The 19,909-nt window shown below is 42.1% G+C and overlaps 1 protein-coding gene across 1 annotated transcript in view; it reads left to right on the top strand.

The window, feature by feature from the left end:
- LOC119730092 (P2X purinoceptor 4-like) overlaps positions 1–17,849 on the top strand; it is a 35,222-nt gene extending 17,373 nt beyond the window's left edge. The window contains exons 3-6 of the mRNA XM_038202875.1: positions 2,671–2,799; positions 3,759–3,900; positions 9,568–9,698; positions 17,681–17,849. Of these exons, the coding sequence (XP_038058803.1) occupies positions 2,671–2,799; positions 3,759–3,900; positions 9,568–9,698; positions 17,681–17,849 (571 nt within the window). The remainder of the gene's footprint in view (positions 1–2,670; positions 2,800–3,758; positions 3,901–9,567; positions 9,699–17,680) is intronic.
- The last annotated feature ends 2,060 nt before the right edge of the window (positions 17,850–19,909 follow it).

The following is a 19,909-nucleotide window of genomic DNA, read 5'->3' as shown; positions in this document are numbered from 1 at the left end:
CGCCAGTTTGCGGGATTCTGTAGATTAATAATAATAATAATAATAATACCTGGAAAGATACCTTTAAGGAGACACGTTATCGTAATTTCGTCGCACGATGGGAGACATCGGTCATTAGGGGGACATCTTCGTGTCTCCCTTATGTCACAGCCCCCCTTTAGAGGCACATTTTTTTGGTCGCAATTAGGTCATATTTGTTGCTCGTGGTCTAATTAGCCTTTTGTAAACATACCGAAATTCGTGGAAAAAGGGATATTGGGTTAGGGCACATGGAAGTTTGAAAACTATTGTGCACAAGTCTATGGGGATGTCTCCAAAATGTTCAATCCAGGGTACTTATAAAGCGCTGTTTCAAATTGTTTTACATTATTATTACCCCAGCTCATTGGGCCTATTAAACATTCAAAATATGGAGAGTATACAGCTCGATGCTGCAATTTTGGCGCGAAGCAGCTAAATTCAATCAAAATAACCCTCTCTACCCTCACAGGTACCCATTTACTCCTGGGTGGATAAAAGTGCCTGCTCTAATGACTAACGCACCACTACCCCAGGCAGGAAGCAAATCCAAAACCAGCAGAATTACCCGCAGACCACTAGTGACGAATTCAATAATCAGAAACTCCGATTATCCAATTTCACCGGAAGTTCCTTTTCAGCTTGCAGTCATGCCAACCAAAAGTGATGAGCAGTGTGTCGCATGCAATGCCCTCAATGATGGTGGGATATTATTTGCGGGATTCAGTAACCACTATAGGCAGGGGGGGGGGGGGGGGGCAGAACCGGGGGGCAGAACCGGGCGGCAGAACCGGGGGGGGGATCAAAAGTGCCCCACTCGCGCTCAATAATGTGGCCCCTCGTGCTAAAACAAAAGTTTCCCTCAAACGCACACATGACAGTATTATGATTGCGCTTAAAAATTGTCTCCTCTCTTGTAATGAAAAGTGCCCCTCAAAAATACAAACACCCCTTGCACATTATAGTCCAGCTCATGTGTGAAACAATTGTGCACTTTTGCAAAAAGTGGCACAGATGTTTATATCCATGCCAGAAAATATATGTGGAGCCATCGCAAATTTTCCCTTTTACGGGCGTGGCAGCCATTTAAAAAAGGGAGGGGAGACTCCGTATGCCCGCAGTGCAAACGGTTGTTCCCACTTTTCACAAAAGCCGGAAACTTCACAAAGACATAATGATATAGATTATAAGTATTTTCCAGATTTGGAGCCACCACAAAAGCGTGACAGCCATGTAAAACAAAAATGGGGGTAATTAGTATGCCCGCCTTGCGAAAAAATGTGCCCATATTTCATGAACGAATAAAACGTCTCGCAGACGATAATGATAAAGAAAAAGACAGATGAGAAAAAATCCAGATGTGGAGCTAGCCATCTCGAACACATCCTTTTAGGGGCGTGGAAACCATATAAGAAAAATGCGGGCGTTTTTTTTTATTATTCCCCCATGGAAAAATTGTTCCCACGTTCATAAAGAAATGAAACTTTCCACAGACATTTACATTCATGAGAAAAAAATCCAGAGGTGGAGCCATCGCGAACACACCTTTTCGAGATGGAAAACCACCCCTCGAAACACAAACACTCCGCTTATAACATTAAATCTGTGGCCCACTCAAAATGAAAAAAAAAATGGCCTGTAAAAAAAAATAATTGTGCTTCTAAGGCAAATAAAAATCGTCACTGAACTGGCCAAAAAGCAACAATGCCCCTCTCATGATATAAACAAAATCAAAGGTGGCCCCCAGAAAGGTTACTGCCGGGGGTGCGCCGGAGGCCGAAGGGCTCTATCAAGTGACAAATTACCTTATTTGAGAACAATACGGCTATAAAACTATAGGAACTGGCCTACACTGTAATTTTTTGAGTAGGCCTAAGGGAATTAAGATTTTTTTTAACGCAAACAGTTTTAAAAGTATATCAATATTGTTATTAAATTTTATTCTGGGTAACATGTATTCCTTGCAATGTGAACGAAAATAGTTTTACAATTTTTTCCTCTTTCACACCGACGGAAGGTGCTTTTTTTTCTGAGCAAGTGCCCCTTTGTGGTGAGTTTGAAAAGCGTTCCGCCGCCGCTGCCACCAGCCCTTTACATAAACACTCCCAAGCTGTGGTGGTAAAAAAAAGTGGGTGGGAACTCTCTGACCAGTGCAATAAACCAAGAAAACTCTAACGAGTGGATGCGGATTCAGTCAGAGATCACGTATCAAATTGGTGGATGTTCCAAATATTTTACTTTATAGCTTGTGTCACACAAAAAAATGGAAGGCTTAACTTTTTTTCTGGTTGGTTTTGAGTGTCCGGCATCCAAAATCCAAACCGAATAGTGGAATTCGAATAGGATTTTAAAGGAAAAATCCAGATTTTAATTCAACCACTAGACTGGACTCAAGTTCGTGTTTATGAATCTTCACATTAGGCTGTGGACTCTGCTTCAACTGTAAATGACAGTGTCATCGATTAACAACAGTCAGAAGGACTAATAACGTACATATGCTGTTTTGTGATGGAACCGGCGAACAGTTTGTGATGTCAATTTTCAACAAACTGTGCCCAACTCAATACTGGTCATGGCTGCTTTGGTGTACAACAGAACTGATTGTGAAATGCCTTTCGAAAACATTCGTCAATTTTAACCTCCACTTTGGCAATTTGTTTCCATCCTAATACATTTATTAAACATGAATTACAGGAATACTACAGCAATTTTGAAGGATGCTGAGCGTTTCACCGTGCTGATCAAGAACACTGCGGCCTACTCCAAGTTTCACTTCTTCAAGTAGGTGAACATTAATGTTATTCTCATCCTTCACTGCAAACCTTTATAAATGTGAGCTTTGTCGATTTACTTGACAGACACCTCATAGTATAGTTTGGATTTCAGTTTCATATTTCATTATTATTGTGATGTTTGGGAAAATAATACGAGTGAAGTTTAACATTTTGAAAAAAAAAAGTATGTCAATAAATGTTCTGCTTTAGAAAGTGATGGTGCAGATGCAATGTTGGCAATAAATGTGACAAACAGTCACGCACGAAAAGTTAACAAGACCTGTGATATTGACAAATTGGGAGACGGTCAATGTAGAGTATGAGAGCTCAGTACTTAAGAAGATTACTGGTATTGTGTTCAAGAGGCTGAAGGTTTCAAATCACTTTTGTTTTCTTCAGCGATTGGTGCGAAAAAAATACACAAACAGGAGTGTGCATTTACGGATAGTGCGTAAAGAGAGACCGTCTCGGACTGGTTTAAAAAACGGTGGGGTTGTGCAAATATAGCCAAAGATCAACTCTCGGGCTTTCGGGCTATAATTTCGGGCTATAATTGATAAAATTACGCTGGAAAACTGGGTCCTTTAAATTTGCCCTAGAAAATGTAGGGATGCCATTTGTAAATTTGGCTGCACGCAGGCTTGGCCATAACACCCCTTGCTCGATTTATACAGTGAACTTGTTAACTTTACGGTGTAAAGTGCAACTTTCGCGAGCGTCATAAACATAAAATATAATTTGTTTTCCCATGTAGCCTGTTTTTGTTGTTGAAAATTTCCCACAAATGACATTCAAAACCTGTGTTTTTCGTTGTCGGAGAAGTTACTAAGTAAAGTTGGTTACGGGTACCGGATTCCTTAACTCTGAAAACAGTCAGGTACTCAGGTACACACAGTTCACTATATGAGAAATATCTGTGATTTTAACTTTACTGGTAATTGGTCTGTATTTGTGTTTTCTTTTAAGGCGTAATATATTGGAGAGTTCCAACACCAGTTACCTTAAAGGCTGCCTGTACAACAAACATTCGGATCCATTCTGTCCGGTCTTCAAACTTGGCGACATCGTCACGGCAACCGGCGAGGACTTCAATGCATTAGCTTACAGTGTGAGTTCCTCTCTTTTATCTTTTATCTAGAAACTTTTTACTGTACAATTCAATTGACAACATCAATATTTTCTGCGTTTATTTTGTGAGTTACTTTCGGGTGCAATTGTGATTTGGGTGCAAAAATAGAAAGCCAATGTTGTTGCAAGATTTGAAAGAAAAAAATGTGATTTTTTAAATAAATGGATGACTATTTTTCCTTGTACCATATAAGTCCTTTTGAAATTTTGTATAAGTCCTTTTGAAATTTCGTAAGTTCACAATTTTATTTATTTTATTCATATACAGGGTGACCCCCAAAAAGCAACCCTTAACCCTTCTTTTATTTCAAAGACGTGATCTGTGAATTTGAATTTTTGGATATCAGATTAAAGCTGAGAGCCTTTTCTTTCAAATAGTGCCCAACGTTTTTACAGTGTAAAAGGTTTAAAATATCATTTTGTGAAAGGCATTAAGACAACAATTGTTGTAGAACATTTGAACGTCCTTTGCCCAAGCTGAGTAGACATCGATGATTAAGATGGTTGTACTGAAGTTTACTTACGATCCGGAAGAAAAGTGAAATTTCCCGTTCAATTCTGAGAGCTCCCCTCGCGATCTTGAACACGTTAAATTTCCGACTCGTGTTATTTGTTTGAACGACGCATTTTCTTCTTCATGCCCAGCGTACATTCGATGGTCCCCGTATCCCGAGTGCGATTCCGTTACCGAGCGCGCGCGATGCATCGATTATGATAATGAGTCACGTTAAACACAAGTGCATTTCGAACTGTAAAAGGGAATCGGGAACCAGCTTGAACTGGTATCCGCCATAAAAGCTGCGCTAGTTCCCGACTCCATATTATCGTGCGAAACGCACATGTGTTTACAAACGTGATCCAGTCTACCATTATCATAATCGATGCATCGCGCGCGCTCGGTAACGGAATCGCGCTCGGTATACGGGGACCATCGAATGTACGCTGGGCATGAAGAAGAAATCACGTCGTTCAAACATGAACCTGTTAACACGAGTCGGAAATTTAACGTGTTCAAGATCGCGAGGGGAGCTCTCAGAATTGAACGGAAAATTTCACTTTTCTTCCGGATCGTAAGTAAACTTCAGTACAACCATCTTAATCATCGATGTCTACTTATACCTCAGGTGGCATATCTAGTAATTTGGAGGCCGTTTTGAGGGTGAAATCTGATGTATTTTGTTGGAAAATGTTGGTTTTTGGGACAGTGACAGGATGATGTTGTTTAGCTCGCATTATAACACCTCACCCACAGATTCTGTGTCTTGATTGGCCGAGAGCGAGTCACATGTTACTTTCTAATTTTGCTATCTTTCTGTGCACGGCCAAAAGTACTATGCGCATAGCAACCAAAGTACTATACCATTAGCAACCAAAGTACTATTTCCACGGCGCGGTATTTGTGTGCAAATGGATGCTGGTGTGCGCGTTGCGCGTTGTGCGCAGCGCGTTTTGTTCCAAAAGAGAGCACGCCACAGAGTTGGGTTCAAACATTTCGCAAAGGGGTAGTTTGGAAGAGAGAAATACATTTTCCACCAATTTTGTATTGAAATTGAAGTTTATTTCAACTGTGTTCAGATTTAAATAATTTAAAATATTATAACCAAGCAGAATCTGTGGGTGAAGTGTTATGAAACAAATATTGAATGCTTTATCTCGTGGTGAAGTAAAACTAGCCTCCCTCGGTGATCCATGGAGCATTCTATTTTCCCTCGGCTTCGCCTCGGGAAAATAGAATGTCCATGGATCACCTCGGGAGGCTAGTTTTACTACACCACTCGAAGCATTCAATATTTGTATACTATTAGCTTGGACCTTACTATCGCCAGACCACGTCCAAATGTTAAAAAAGGCGACAAGTTGGGTCCAAGTTACTCGGACTACTGTTACAGTAGAACTTGGTCATTTTCCACGGTATGTACCCAATACCTAATTTGGTGAAAGGCATTAGACACAAATTGTAGAAATTTTGACCAGATCATCGCACCGTGGGCATTTACATGCTTGGTAAAGCTATAATCTCCACAAGTTGGTCATTCAGTTTTACTCTGAGTCGGTTATCATTTCCTAAACTACTGGTGCTCAATTACGTGGTGAAAGGCACTAGACAACTCAACTCCCATATTGATTTTCGTGAGAAAAAGTGTCCGGAGAAAAAAAAAACCTGTCTACATTTCAGAATTATTTGCTTATGAAATCCACACTGCGAAAATTTCTGGATCCTTGTTTGGGTATGTTGGACATGCCACAGGCATATTATCGATGCCACAATATAAGGTGGCAACAACATGACCATCAATAAGTGCAAATTTTGAAGCGGACTAGTTTATATTTAACCATATGGTACATAGCTCATAAACTGGGCGTAATGTGCTGAATAATACTTTGATAAATTTATGATGCTCGTTTTGACATAATGTGATGTAGGACGTGAGCCCAAGTAATAACTGTGAATTTCTATGTGTTTCTTGACAACTATATCACTGTAAAAATGTTGGGTAAAACACTGGGCAGCTGGGCAATGTAATTTTAACCAAACTTTGGTTTGAAATACCTCATTGTGGGTTGATTTGGGTAGAGATTTTCCAACTATTTGGAAAAATTTGCCCAAGTGTTTAACCTGTTGATAAGTTGAACAACACTGGTCTACACACAATTTCATATCAACTCATTTTGACCGACGTTTTTACAGTGATGTATAAAAAATATGTCTTGTTGCACAATGTGAAAATAAGCCTGACCAATTTTCTTGAAATCATAGTTGACCGTTAAATGTGATAATAGACTTTATAAACGTTGGTGAAATGCCAGTGAGCACTTGATGAGAACATACGAGACACCAATGTTGTTGAAGTATAGTTGACCATTAATATTTATTTGATTAGGTAAATGTTCCATGTATTGGTCAAATCCAACTTGCCATCTAAGTGTGTGAGATAATTTGACAAATAAAATGGCAATTTTTAATTGACCAATTAATTGCGAAAGGCTGTCTGATCATATTTTACCCATCTTCTGGTCAAAATGGCCTGCCAATAATAATAATAATAATTATAATAATAACAATAATAACAATAATAATAATAATAATAGCAGGTTGTTATAGAGCGCACCTATCATAAACAACTGAAAGCTAGACAGTTGGTCATTAAGTGTCCAAAAATTGGGAAGTTGACATTTACACCAATTTAGGGCAAGCAATTGGTCAAAAAAATGCTCTATTTCTTCTTATATTGTAGTATCATATATAATGTCAAAATATTAAAGAAATCGCGCGAAGAAAAACAATTGCACAAGGGTTTTAATACAGTAACATGTTTCACTGTTTGAAGCACCTTTGGAAAAGATGAAAAATCACTTCTTATACATAATTGGCATTTTCTCAGCAACCCAATTTGCGGTTTTCATAATTATTTTTCGACATTTGAAAGAAAAAGCTCCCAGTTTTAATCTGATATAGAAAACATAAAAATTTAAGGCAAAATGTTTCAGGGTTGCATTTTTTTAGGAGGTCACCCTGTACATCGACATTTTTTTCTCAAATATAGGCCTATGTCTAGAACATTTGTTTTGGAGAAAACAATAATTGAAGTGTGCCTTGACATTTGTCAAGATTAATTTACCCTACCAACTAACTGGCTCGGTGCGAATCTTGTCCCAAATGCTTTGGGATTAGTACACAAGTAGGTCAAAGTCGACCTGCAACTTTTAGTCGGGAGCGCGGTCAGCGGAATCCTCTGAATACATGTACAAGACCAAACATTGTGCGTAGATTTTCTGTTTCCTCAAACGTATGGTGTCCAGTGAGTTTAGTTCTGTACGGCACTTAATTTGATTTCAAATCAAATGATAGATGTACCTTTAAAAGTGTCGGTTCGGTTAATCCTTCTAATATTTTAGTTCTATACTAGTGGGAAGCCAACCTTATGAGCAAGATGTAAAAACCCTTTAGAGCACTGCAGGTCAGTTTTCTGGTTGAGTCTCGATAGTCCGAAGTACCATTGGTCCAAAGTCCCACAGGTCCGAAGTCCCATTGGTCTGAAGTCCCATTGGTCCGAAGTCCCATTGGTCTAAAACATACTACTGTGAAGTTCCACTTGTTCAGGTTGACTGTCCCTAACCCTCACCCTACCCTAACGCTAACCCTAACCCTAATCCTATGGGGCGTCGGACCAATAAGCCTTTTCTGAGTTCCAACTGTGCATTCATAACCCCTGACAACGCGCATTGTTTGTCTTAAATGGCCTTTGACAACATCGCGCCACTGACTTTACAAAAAGGCTGTTTGTGCATTGTGGGTACTGTCAAAGGGCATTTGAGACAAACAATGTGCGTTGTCACAGGTTACGAATGCGCGCAGTTGGAACTCCGAAAAGGCTTATTGGACTTTGGACCAATGGGACTTTGGACCAATGGGACTTTGGACCAATGAGACTTCGCACCAATGGGACGTCGGACCAATGGGACGTCGGACCAATGGGACTTCGGACCAATGGGACTTCGGACCAATGGGACTTCGGACTATAGAGACGTTCCCAGTTTTTTGGTGTCTGGTGAAGGGACGTGAAGTGTTTTAGTAATGTGTAACAAAGAGGGTCGCTACACAAAAAAACGGCAATGTGAAGAGCAGTGAAGTGTGACCAAATTTGCCTGCTTGCCATGAGCTGAAACAAGGCCGTCAATAAGTGTGTGTGTGTGTGTGGGGGGGGGGGGGGAAATTCGTTGATCGGAAGTAATGCGAGCGCGAAGCCCTAACTGCATGGGGTAATGAGCTGTAAACTCATACACAAAATTGTGGGAGACTTGAAGTGCTATTCAGAAGATTACCTCAAAGAAATTTGAAGTCTAGGTGCAAACTTTATGGGCAAAGTTGTTTTGCAAAACTTGAAGGGTTATGAATGAAGTGCAGAAGAGGCTGTTTGTGCATTGTGGGTACTGTCAAAGGGCATTTGAGACAAACAATGTGCGTTGTCACAGGTTACGAATGCGCGCAGTTGGAACTCCGAAAAGGCTTATTGGACTTTGGACCAATGGGACTTTGGACCAATGGGACTTTGGACCAATGAGACTTCGCACCAATGGGACGTCGGACCAATGGGACGTCGGACCAATGGGACTTCGGACCAATGGGACTTCGGACCAATGGGACTTCGGACCAATGGGACTTCGGACTATAGAGACGTTCCCAGTTTTTTGGTGTCTGGTGAAGGGACGTGAAGTGTTTTAGTAATGTGTAACAAAGAGGGTCGCTACACAAAAAAACGGCAATGTGAAGAGCAGTGAAGTGTGACCAAATTTGCCTGCTTGCCATGAACTGAAACAAGGCCGTCAATAAGTGTGTGTGTGGGGGGGGGGGGGGGGAATTCGTTGATCGGAAGTAATGCAAACGCGAAGCCCTAACTGCATGGGGTAATGAGCTGTAAACTCATACACAAAATTGTGGGAGACTTGAAGTGCTATTCAGAAGATTACCTCAAAGAAATTTGAAGTCTAGGTGCTAACTTAATGGGCAAAATTGTTTTGCAAAACTTGAAGGGTTATGAATGAAGTGCAGAAGAGAGGGTTACTGTTGACTTGTTGACAGAGCAGTCAGTAGCCACTCTCTATTTTGTTATTCTTACGATAAAATGTTGACATTCTGTGGCATCAGGGCGGTGTCATTGCCATTTTCATCAACTGGGATTGTAATCTGGACAACAGCTGGGATGACTGCAGGCCCACATACAAATTCAAGAGGCTTGACAACAAAAACTCAACGTTGGCAAAGGGGTACAACTTCAGGTAAGGGTTTGAAGGTTTATCAAGGAGTGCAGTAGCGTAGTAGAGTCTAAAGAGTGTAGAATGACAGAATAATTCTTTTGAAGGCCAACAAAGTAGAGAAAAAGGGAGTAGTTAAATCATACTCTACCGTTATCGTTGCAGTTGAATCCAACACAAGTTCTCACAAGTCAATCACAGTGAATTATTATAAGGGAATACATGTGTGCGTCGGAGGTTTAAAACTCTCTGTTTGAGACCGGTCGATATGATGTCTGGATGCTGGTATGCGGCTCTGGTAATTATCAGCATCTAGACTCCAACCGGTCTTCAACTTGGTTTTAAATTCCGATTCAGCACATATTTCTTCCCATTTGTAAATACCTTTTCGGTCAAAATATCAAAAAATTTCGGTCAAGAGTCAAAACAAGTCAAAACATATAAATTTCCAACGATTTCGCTAAGCAGTTTCACTTCATGTTTTTCGAAACAACCCTCTAGCTATATAATAGAGTGAACAGCTCCAGCTCGATCTCCATAAACACATGTATGGAGATCAATGGTCGTAAACAATGGATATTTGCGCGCGCGTCACGCGTACTGCGCGATGTCCCGCGGAATGCAGCTGTGACGGTGCGTTGTGAATTGAGGACTATGAATCACTGACTCACTATTGCGCATATGCGGACGTGCTGATTGTGAGTGTTCAACCAATATAACGGTCAAAGGCACCGGATTTTATAGAAGTCCAAAATGTCATGTGGCACTGGATGGAAAAAGTGTTTAAGACCGCACTACCCAGCTATGTCTTTATCATCCGTGTAAGACCGGCCACGTGACGGGCTCTCGACAAATGGCTAAACTGTCTTTGGTATTTATGAACAAACATTCATAAATACCTCAGACAGTTTAGCTATTCCTATTGGTCGAGAGCCCGTCACGTTGCCGAACTTTCTTTGGTATTTATGAATACACATTCATAAATACCTCGGACAGTTTAGCTATTCCTATTGGTCGAGAGCCCGTCACGTGGCCGGTCTTAAACGGATGATAAAGACATGGATAGCTCGTCGCAGAGCTGACATACCGGCGAAACGACCATTTTGGCAATTTCGAGATTTTGTTATTTTTAGGGTTTATGAAGGTTGCTCTTTCAAGTATTTATGCCAAAATTCTGAATTTTAGTCTGGATTTTGAGATTCAGAGCCCCCCTTGTGGCGAATTACTCACAAAAACAAATCCATAATTTGACAAAGTGACGAATACGGAATTTCGCTGGTAACCAGCTTATGTAAGGTGTGCGTTCAAAGTACCAACAAAGGTTATTCGTCAGTTTGTCCGGATTGCGTGCGCGTGCACGCGCGATCCGAGAAACCGACGAATAGCATACAAACAGTGTGAAGAACAACCGGCTATTGGAGATTAATGTAATTTGACAAACTGACGAATACGTTTACGACCAAATAAAATCATATCGTACAACTTCTCTGATTAAATAAGTGACCTGATAGATACTAAGTTTCCTATTTTACTCCGAATACACACCAAAAGGGCTTTTATCGAAACATTAAGGGTAAAATACGGCGCCCAGAAAAAGTCCAACTTCGAACGCGAATTACTCGAAACAAGGTTTTCGCTTATTCGTCGGTTTGTCAGCTTTGCGACGGGCTGGTCTTTAACACTTTTCCAGTGTCACAATAAAATGTGGACTCCTAAAAATCCAGTGCCTCTTACCGTTTCATTGGTTGAACGTTCACAATCCTCACGTAAGCATGCGCAACACTACCAGCGGGTCAGAATTTTATAGTTCTAGATTCAAAACGCAACGCCCCAGGTGCGTTCTGCGCGACATCGCGCAGAACATGCTACGCGTGCGTCAATCTCCATAAAAGGGTTGTTTACATCTTACTCGCCAGCTGGACAAGGTTTTCGCTTATTCGTCGGTTTGTCAGCTCTGCGACGAGCTGGTCTTTAACACTTTTCCAGTGTCACAATAAAATGTGGACTCCTAAAAATCCAGTGCCTCTTACCGTTTCATTGGTTGAACGTTCACAATCCTCACGTAGGCATGCGCAACACTACCAGCGAGTCAGAATTTTATAGTTCTAGATTCAAAACGCAACGCCCCAGGTGCGTTTTGCGCGACATCGCGCAGAACATGCTACGCGCCCGTCAATCTCCATAAAAGGATTGTTTACAATTACTCGCCAGCTGAACGCTCCATTATTTTGCTAGAGGGATGTTCCAAAAAGTATGAAGTGAACTTGTTGAACAAAATCGGGATTTTTTGAACGAATTATGTGATTTTCTTTTTTACCGAAAAGGTATTTATGAATGGGAATAAATATATTCTCGGTCGGTATTTATCACTCTGTATAAGACTGCTTAGAGTCTGGGTGCTGATAATTACCCTCGCCTCCGGCTCGGGTAATTATCAGCACCCAGACTCTGAGCAGTCTGAAACAGAGTGATAAAAACCTCAAGAACACATATTTATTCCCTTATTAAACAGTACATTGTTAAAGTGTTTATCGTGTGCACCTTGGGACTGGACTTTTGAATGGGCTTGGGTAAACAGGCGCAGATCCGGGGGTTGGGGGTTGGAGGGTCGAACCCCCCAGCTCTGTCCCCCCAAAAAAATCATCACACAAATTCCTAAAAAATAAGTCGAACCCCCCCCCCCCCCTTGCTATGACACCCCCCCCCCCCCCAAATCTACTGGTATAATGTCCGCCTGTTCAAAATACGGTACACCATTCTGTAATCTAGTGTTAATAGACCTTTCTGCGCTTGGTTGGCAAATTGCATTTTTGTCAACCACGGCCTGCAAAACTATGGAAGGTCCAACACTGCAAAAATGAAGAAGAGTTATTACAGATCACCAAAATATTATTTGATACTTAAAAATACAACATTTTCATCAAACCTACAGAATAATTCCTAAATATGCCTTTTTACTATGTGTTGATGGCGTTATGAGGATTTTTTTTGGAAAAAATTATTGCCAACCACGGTTTCAATATATGCGCTTACGGCAGCCCATACAAATTGGCGCCAATGTTTACAAACAAAAGAAAGGCTTATAATCGTCCAATTTGAACGGCTCCCCTATTGAAATATGGTATCAGACCCCCCCCCCCCGTTTTTTTTATTTTACGGAGGCCAAGTGTCCAGAGAAAAAAACCTGTGTACATTTTCACATTTTTGGGCTGATGAACCCTCCCCCCCCCCCCCTGCGAAAATTCCTGGATCCGCCCCTGGTAAAACTGGTCCACATTTTGAAGCGGAGCAATTAACAATTATTGACTGCTGCGATGTAGGATATTTCATGTAGCGGATTAGCCGCTGGCGGCGCTATGCATAGACCCAGCTTTGACAGCTATTTTTGGTCGCCCGATGCACAGCGCGTGATCACTGCATGATCAGCTCATGTTCATGTGCCAAGTGGGCTTACTTGGCGCGGTAAGTAGGTTACAAGTCAGTTCAAGTCTGGCAGTCTCACGGAAAGGATCTTGTACGCGATAAAAAGTGCATTTTATTTAGAACCTTTAAAATATCAGGCTAGTACAAAACCAAGGGATTTGTTAGATTACAAGAGAGTACAGAATAAATTTCATCAAAATCAAGAAGAACATTTCATCGTCCATTTATTGTATTGAATAAATTAAGCAGAATTAATTGACGTTCCCAGAAGATTTGTAGCGCTCGAGTCATACGTTACAATATGTCGTTTAACACTAGTGCAGCACTAATGATACCCGCAGCAGATATGTGCATAACTATGTTTAAAAAAACGGCATGTCCCTTGTCACAGCAGTCAACATTGTTTTGTCATGTACTAATAAGTCAAAAAGGAAAGGATGGAAATAACTATTGCTTTGCAAGAAATGCATGAAATTAGTAAGACAATAAAGTTAGTTTGATATTGGACATTGGACATTCACATTCGTTTGTACAGGGAATGTCCATGTTGCTGTTTGGATATTGGACATTGGATATGCACATTGGTTTGTATAGTGAATGTCCATATTTTATTTGGATATTGGACATTGGACACTCACAATCGTTTGTACAGGGAATGTCCATGTTGCTGTTTGGATATTGGACAACGGATATGCACATTGGTTTGTATAGTGAATGTCCATATTTTTTTTTGGACATTGGACGTTGGACATTCACAACCGTTTGTACAGGGAATGTCAATCTTGTTTTTTGGATATTGTACAATGGATATGCACATTGGTTTGTATAGAGAATGTCCATATTTGGATATATGACATGGGACATTCACATAGGTTTGTACAGCAAATGTCCATATTTTTTAAACTCCGAGAGAAGGCGTGAGTGAGATGCCCCCTGCCGTGAATCGCACCGTCGGATCCCACCAGACGCCCTGCTCCGTTTCTCTGGTGATACACGGACATTGGAAATGCCTTTATGGTTTTGTATTGCGAATGTCCATGTTTCACCTGGATATTGGACATTGGACCTTACAATAGGTTTGTAAAGCGAATGTCCATAGTTTTAAAGTCTGGGGAGGCGTAATTGTGATGCGCTCCCTGCCGTGAATCGCACCGACGGGTTCCCACGAGACGCCTTACAATTTTGTCTGGTGTTACACGGAAATTGGAAATGCCTATGGTTTTGAATGGCCAATGTCCATGTATTACATGGATATTGGACATTGGACAGCCCAATAGGTTTGTATAGCGAATGTCCACATTTTAAAGTCCTTAAAAAAAGGCGTGATTGTGATGTCCCCCTGGCTGCCGTAAATCGCGACGACAACTCCCACAAGTCGCGCTGCTAAGTTTGTCTCGTAATACACGGACATTTGAAATGCCAATAATGTTTGTACAGCAAATGTCCATATTTTTTAAACTCCGAGAGGAGGCGTGTTTCAGATGCCCCTGCCGTGAATCGCACCGTCGGATCCCACCAGACGCCCTGCTCCGTTTGTCTGGTGATAAATGCCCAAGACTTTGCATGACGAATGTCCATAGTTAACTTAGATATTGGACATTTGACAGTGCTACAACCGTAATTGATAACTGCAGGCTTTACTGCCGGTGTCATATCAAAACCAGACTCCTATGAAAATCGAACCCCTTTTCCCTATTATTGGTTAGGCTTCAGGTCAAAATACAAATGGTTTGCCAACCAGGAATGATAAATAAACGATAAGCCCCTTACACGCTTTGAAGTGAACCGTGCAACCGTACAGAGTATGGAGAAAAACGCTTCGCGGTTGGGTGCACTCAACTCTCCAACTACTTCGTCCATAACTATAGACAGCTTATAGGACTGCATTCTATTGTGGCTGCTTGGCGACTCATTAATAATTGATCGTCTTTTCTTGTATAGATAGATTATCTCTGCCTGCCTAATGCAATGGGGCTGTGCTCTGCACACTGGGCTTAGCTGCGGTTGGGTGCACTCAACTCTCCAACTACTTCGTCCATAACGATAGAGAGCTTATAGGATTACATTTTAATGACGCCATGAATGGATGGAGTACATTAAAGAAACTGCCGCACAGCCAATCGGTAAACGGTTCCTGTTGAATCGGGAACGAAATGAAAGGAGATTAAAGGCATTCATTCCTGGTTGACAAACCATTTGTATTTTGACCATGCAGTTCTCCGTTGCGATCGCACGCGCACAACGCGCATTGTGCAAGGATAATCATTGTGTAGGTTATATGCATATTGTAACGAAACAGGGGTATGTGTAGACTGATATCAAGTCTAGCCTCAGAAGCATCACGTCAGTCCGCGCGTTGGAGCGCGTGATACTGTGGGGCAACCAATCAGCATGCGCGTCCTGCATATACACTAGGTTGATGGGCATGTCTGGCTATGAATTACGCAGGCGTGTACCGCGTGATCGAGTGCATGATAGCGCACGGCGACAAATCAGCAGCGAGCGTCCGGCCGGCATGGTCTGGGGCGATTGTCTCGTGGCCTGGCGTGGGTTCAGCACTCGTGGTAGAGACCTCATTGAGCTTTCAGCGTGTAAACAAGCCTGTTGCGACACCGCGAAGCAAAGTGCTGAATTCACCGTGTGAAGCGAGCGACGTCGTGGGAGGAAGCCCGGCGTGCACCCCGGTGCGATTGGTCAGTGTAAACGGACTGGAGCGGGAGAAAGCCCCATCGTGCCTGAGAGCGAAGTCGGGATTATTTAATATAGGGCCTGAGTTAAGATAATAGTCGGACCCGGAGTAAATCTGAAGGTTGGGGAACAGTAAGGCTTAGTTCAGACTTAAGGATTGTCTTCCGTTGTTTGTGCCATTTGGCGTAGCTGCAGTCTAGCTGCCCTGTGAGTCCGTAGGCTTGTTTTCCCATTGAGGAAGTAGTGTAGCTTATAAGACTGTTCGGAAGGTTTGTCTGCCGTTGATCTAATTGGCGTGGCTGCGGTTGATGTGGACTTGGACAACTGAGAGCTCGCTTTTCCTGCCGGGTAACCCGCTTAATTGTGACTTTGTGGGTGAGGGAATTGCATGCCGTTGTCCTGTGCAACTTTGGCGTAGAAACGGTTGATTGCGACCCTGTAAAGTCTGTGAATCCTGAGTTTCCCGAAGGTTTACTGGGTTAACGTCAGGGGACTATTATTGTTGTCGGGTGGGTTATAACGTTACTAACTACCCCGTGTGTGTAATTCGCTGGTCAAGCGAGTAGCAAGGACGTGTTGTATTGTATAAATCTACCCTGTTATTGTAGACCTCATTAGAGTCATTTTGTGCTAAGTGAAAGAACACTAGCCCGTTATTTAAGTCAGTGGTGCAGACGACCACATTATAAACTAGGAACCTCGAGGAGTATAGGTGAGGTATACCCAAGTGAGGTTTACCTTAAGTGAATTACCCCGCTAAGCTGTGAGTTATAATTGTGCAAGTTAATCATAAGGGAGTGCAGTTGACCCCTGTTGAACCAGATGATTATAATTGTATAAGCTAAAGGGTGCAGTTGACCCAAGAGCCGTACGAAGATTATAATTGTATAAGCTAATGACAAGGGGTGCAGTTGACCCCTCAGCTAATAGCGAGGTTTACTAGTGTTCATTATCACAGTGAGGTTTACTAGTGTTTATTCTAAGAGCGAGGTTTACTGGTGCTCATTACCACTGCGAGGTTTACCAGATTATCACAGTGAGGTTTACTAGTGCTTATTATAATAGAGAGGTTTACTAGCGCCCCTTACCACAGCGAGGTTTACCTGGATTTATCTTAACGGTGAGATGTATCATTGTATACATTATTGAATGGTGACGCATTGACATTATATTTGAAGTGTGCTAAAGGAATAAACTAATTGATTGACGTCTTGGAATCACTTGTCCCCGTGAGGGTTATTGAGGTTCACTGTGAAGCTTATGTAGTCCCACTCTCTTTGAGATATATCTGAATAAGTTAGTCTCCTCTGTTGTCAATAAAGTCAAGTACGTAACCACCGATCGGTGGTATATTTCCGCTAAACGAACAGCCCCTAGGCTTAGTCCGCCGTTCGTTAACTATATCCCCCCCCCCTTGCGTCAGGGTAACCGCTCATCCTTGCGCGAGGTTTATAAATACTATTGTGGGTTAAGGCCAGGTCCAATTCCATTCTTCGATCAGGTCAGACTGTCGGGTCACCTAGTTATTCCCGCCACAAAGGGTGTATAGCTCGTTTCGCCACAATATTTACAGACTGGACACGTGGACTTTCTCGACCAATGAAATGACAGTATCCAAGCACACGATATAACAATTGTTTTAGAGGCTCTGCATGAGAATATGCTGCGTGTTATGCAAAATGACAGCAGGCAAATCACAGTCATCAGTATCGAAAGCAGAGTTATTTTTTAAATAAAGATTTAAAAAAATGATAATTCAAATCAGCTTTCATAATAAGTTGCTTTTTTGCACGAGTTGTGTGGTCATTTTTTTTTTTATTGTTGACAAGTTGATTGATGTATATTTATATTCAGCAGAACTTGGTTCTGATTGCCTTGACATATTTCCTCTGCAGGTTCTCCAACTATTACCAAGATGCAAATGGCATAGACACGCGTACACTGTTGAAAGCCTACGGGATCCTGTTCAAGGTGATTGTGACCGGAACGGCTGGCCAGTGTAGTGGAGTGCAGGTGTTGCTGTATCTTGGATCGGGCTTTGGTTTCTTTACTGTAGTAAGTTGAGGGGGGGGGGGTGGGGGGAGGGAAGTGGAGGGTAGGATAGGGAATGGCACAGGGGTGGGTTGAGTAAGGATATGATTAAATTGAGTTATGTAGGGAGAGGAAGGGTGGGTCAGGATGGGGGCAGTGACGGGGGTAAAGGGTAGGATTGGGTATTATATAGTAAAACGGGAGGGATCGAAGGGGACAGGATGTGATGAGGAGGGTAAACCTTAAGGGAAAGGATATAAACCAGAACCAGTTAGCAGTAGCAGAAATGCCATTTTTTTGCCACCTTAACTTTTGAATTACTTGGTTCAATCAAGTGTCAAGACTTGTGTGAAACATTAAGAGGAATGAATAACTATATAAAATGAAATGCCGGTAACAAAAAAATCATATAATCCTACGAACGTTCAGTGCTTCTTATACCGAGGAAAATGAAACCTAGTGCAAATTATTACGAACCAAATTTGGACCTTTCTTTCTCTGCACAGGCAACAGTGTTCTGCAACCTCTGTTTGTGTTGCGCCATGAGGTTGTATGCGAAGCGCCAAAATAAGAAATATGTCAGTGTGAATTGCGAAGAGGCTACTGACCCTGATGAGCACGAGGTAAGTGCTTTGTTTTCTTTGTTAACCTTGCAGTTCTCTACAGATTTATGCAGTGGCGTAAAGGCCGGGGTATTTACCCCGAATATTCTATAAGTGACCTTTTTTCACCAATGTCTACCCACCCTTACCCCATATTTGTAGAGAGTGCCCCCCTTTAAGAAGTGTTTCTTTTTTATTTTAAAGAAGTGCCCTGTTTTTATTAGTGGCCTTGTACGGCACAATTAGTAGCCCTTTTCGAGTTAAAATTTTGTCCATAGAAAGACGGTACTAGGCCCCCCCCCCACGACCCACTTTTAGATGTTACGGTGGCGAAGTGTCCGGAGAAAACACGGTATGTAGATTTTCAGCACGGATGTGCGAGTGACCTCCTTATGAATTTGTGTACCCCCAATAAATATGACCTTGCTACGCCTCTCTTGCATAATTATGTAGGGCATAGACCTAATTATGATCTCTCTGCATTTAACCTGTCAAATCCCCCCCCCCCGCACTGCCCCAGGTCCAATGTCAGGATTTGGTCACGTTTTTCATGCCACAGGATAGCCGGGGATTTTGCTCACTCAAATTATGTTATTATTTGCGTACTTCATTGTCGGTGATTGTTACTTAAATTATGTCCGATTTTATCAAGTGCCAAGACATTAGTGAAACATTAAGAGGAATGAATAAATATATAAAATGGAATGTCGAAAAAAAAAATCATGATTTAATCATACGAACGTTCAGTGCTTGTCAACTAAGCAACGAAAATTAATTCTAGTGTGTTACGCGTGGACACACCAAACTAAAAGCCCAGTATGTCACACACGACAGCAAATGCAAATTAAATGGGAAGAACAATTAGCCAAAAACGAAGGGGATATGTATTGAACAACCATCAATTAATAAGGCGGGGAAACGATGATATCAATTCATAGAAATTAAGGTGCATGACTTATAATTATGCTTCAAAGTCAATCCAATTTAAATTAAGTATCGGCCGATTCTTACGCGAAATGAGTGAATGAATGCCCGGTGAACTGAAGAAAATGCAGGAGGCCGGGTTGCTCTGTTAAGCGATAAGGGGGGGGGGGGGGGGGGGGGGGGGGGGGGCGTGAAAAACTGCGTCCTGTCACCTCGGGATTCCGAGGTGTAGTCCACGTCCAACGAGGGGGGGGGGGGGGGGGGCTTGGCTGACTTGACTGAAGAATTGACCGCAGGACTTGACTGTAGACGAGGGGCTCACACGGATAGGGTGCTAATAGTCCATGCTTTCTTGAAGCTTGAATCTTGAGCTTGGATCAAGAGCCAAGGCGTGGAAAGAACAGCCAAGCCCAAGAGGGTCCACTCCAGGTTGCTTGACTTGAATACAGGAGCAGGTTCTTCAGTGTTGTCAGCGGTCCACCTGCCCGTGATGGTATGGCTAACAGAGGCCTCGACATGGGAATGTCTACTCAATTTATAGTGGGTCAGCACATTCCACTTGTTCAC

This window comes from Patiria miniata, unplaced genomic scaffold (assembly GCF_015706575.1).
Source record: "Patiria miniata isolate m_02_andy unplaced genomic scaffold, ASM1570657v1 HiC_scaffold_22, whole genome shotgun sequence".
Lineage (NCBI taxonomy): Eukaryota > Metazoa > Echinodermata > Asteroidea > Valvatida > Asterinidae > Patiria > Patiria miniata.
This window is presented reverse-complemented; position numbering and strand designations above follow the sequence as displayed.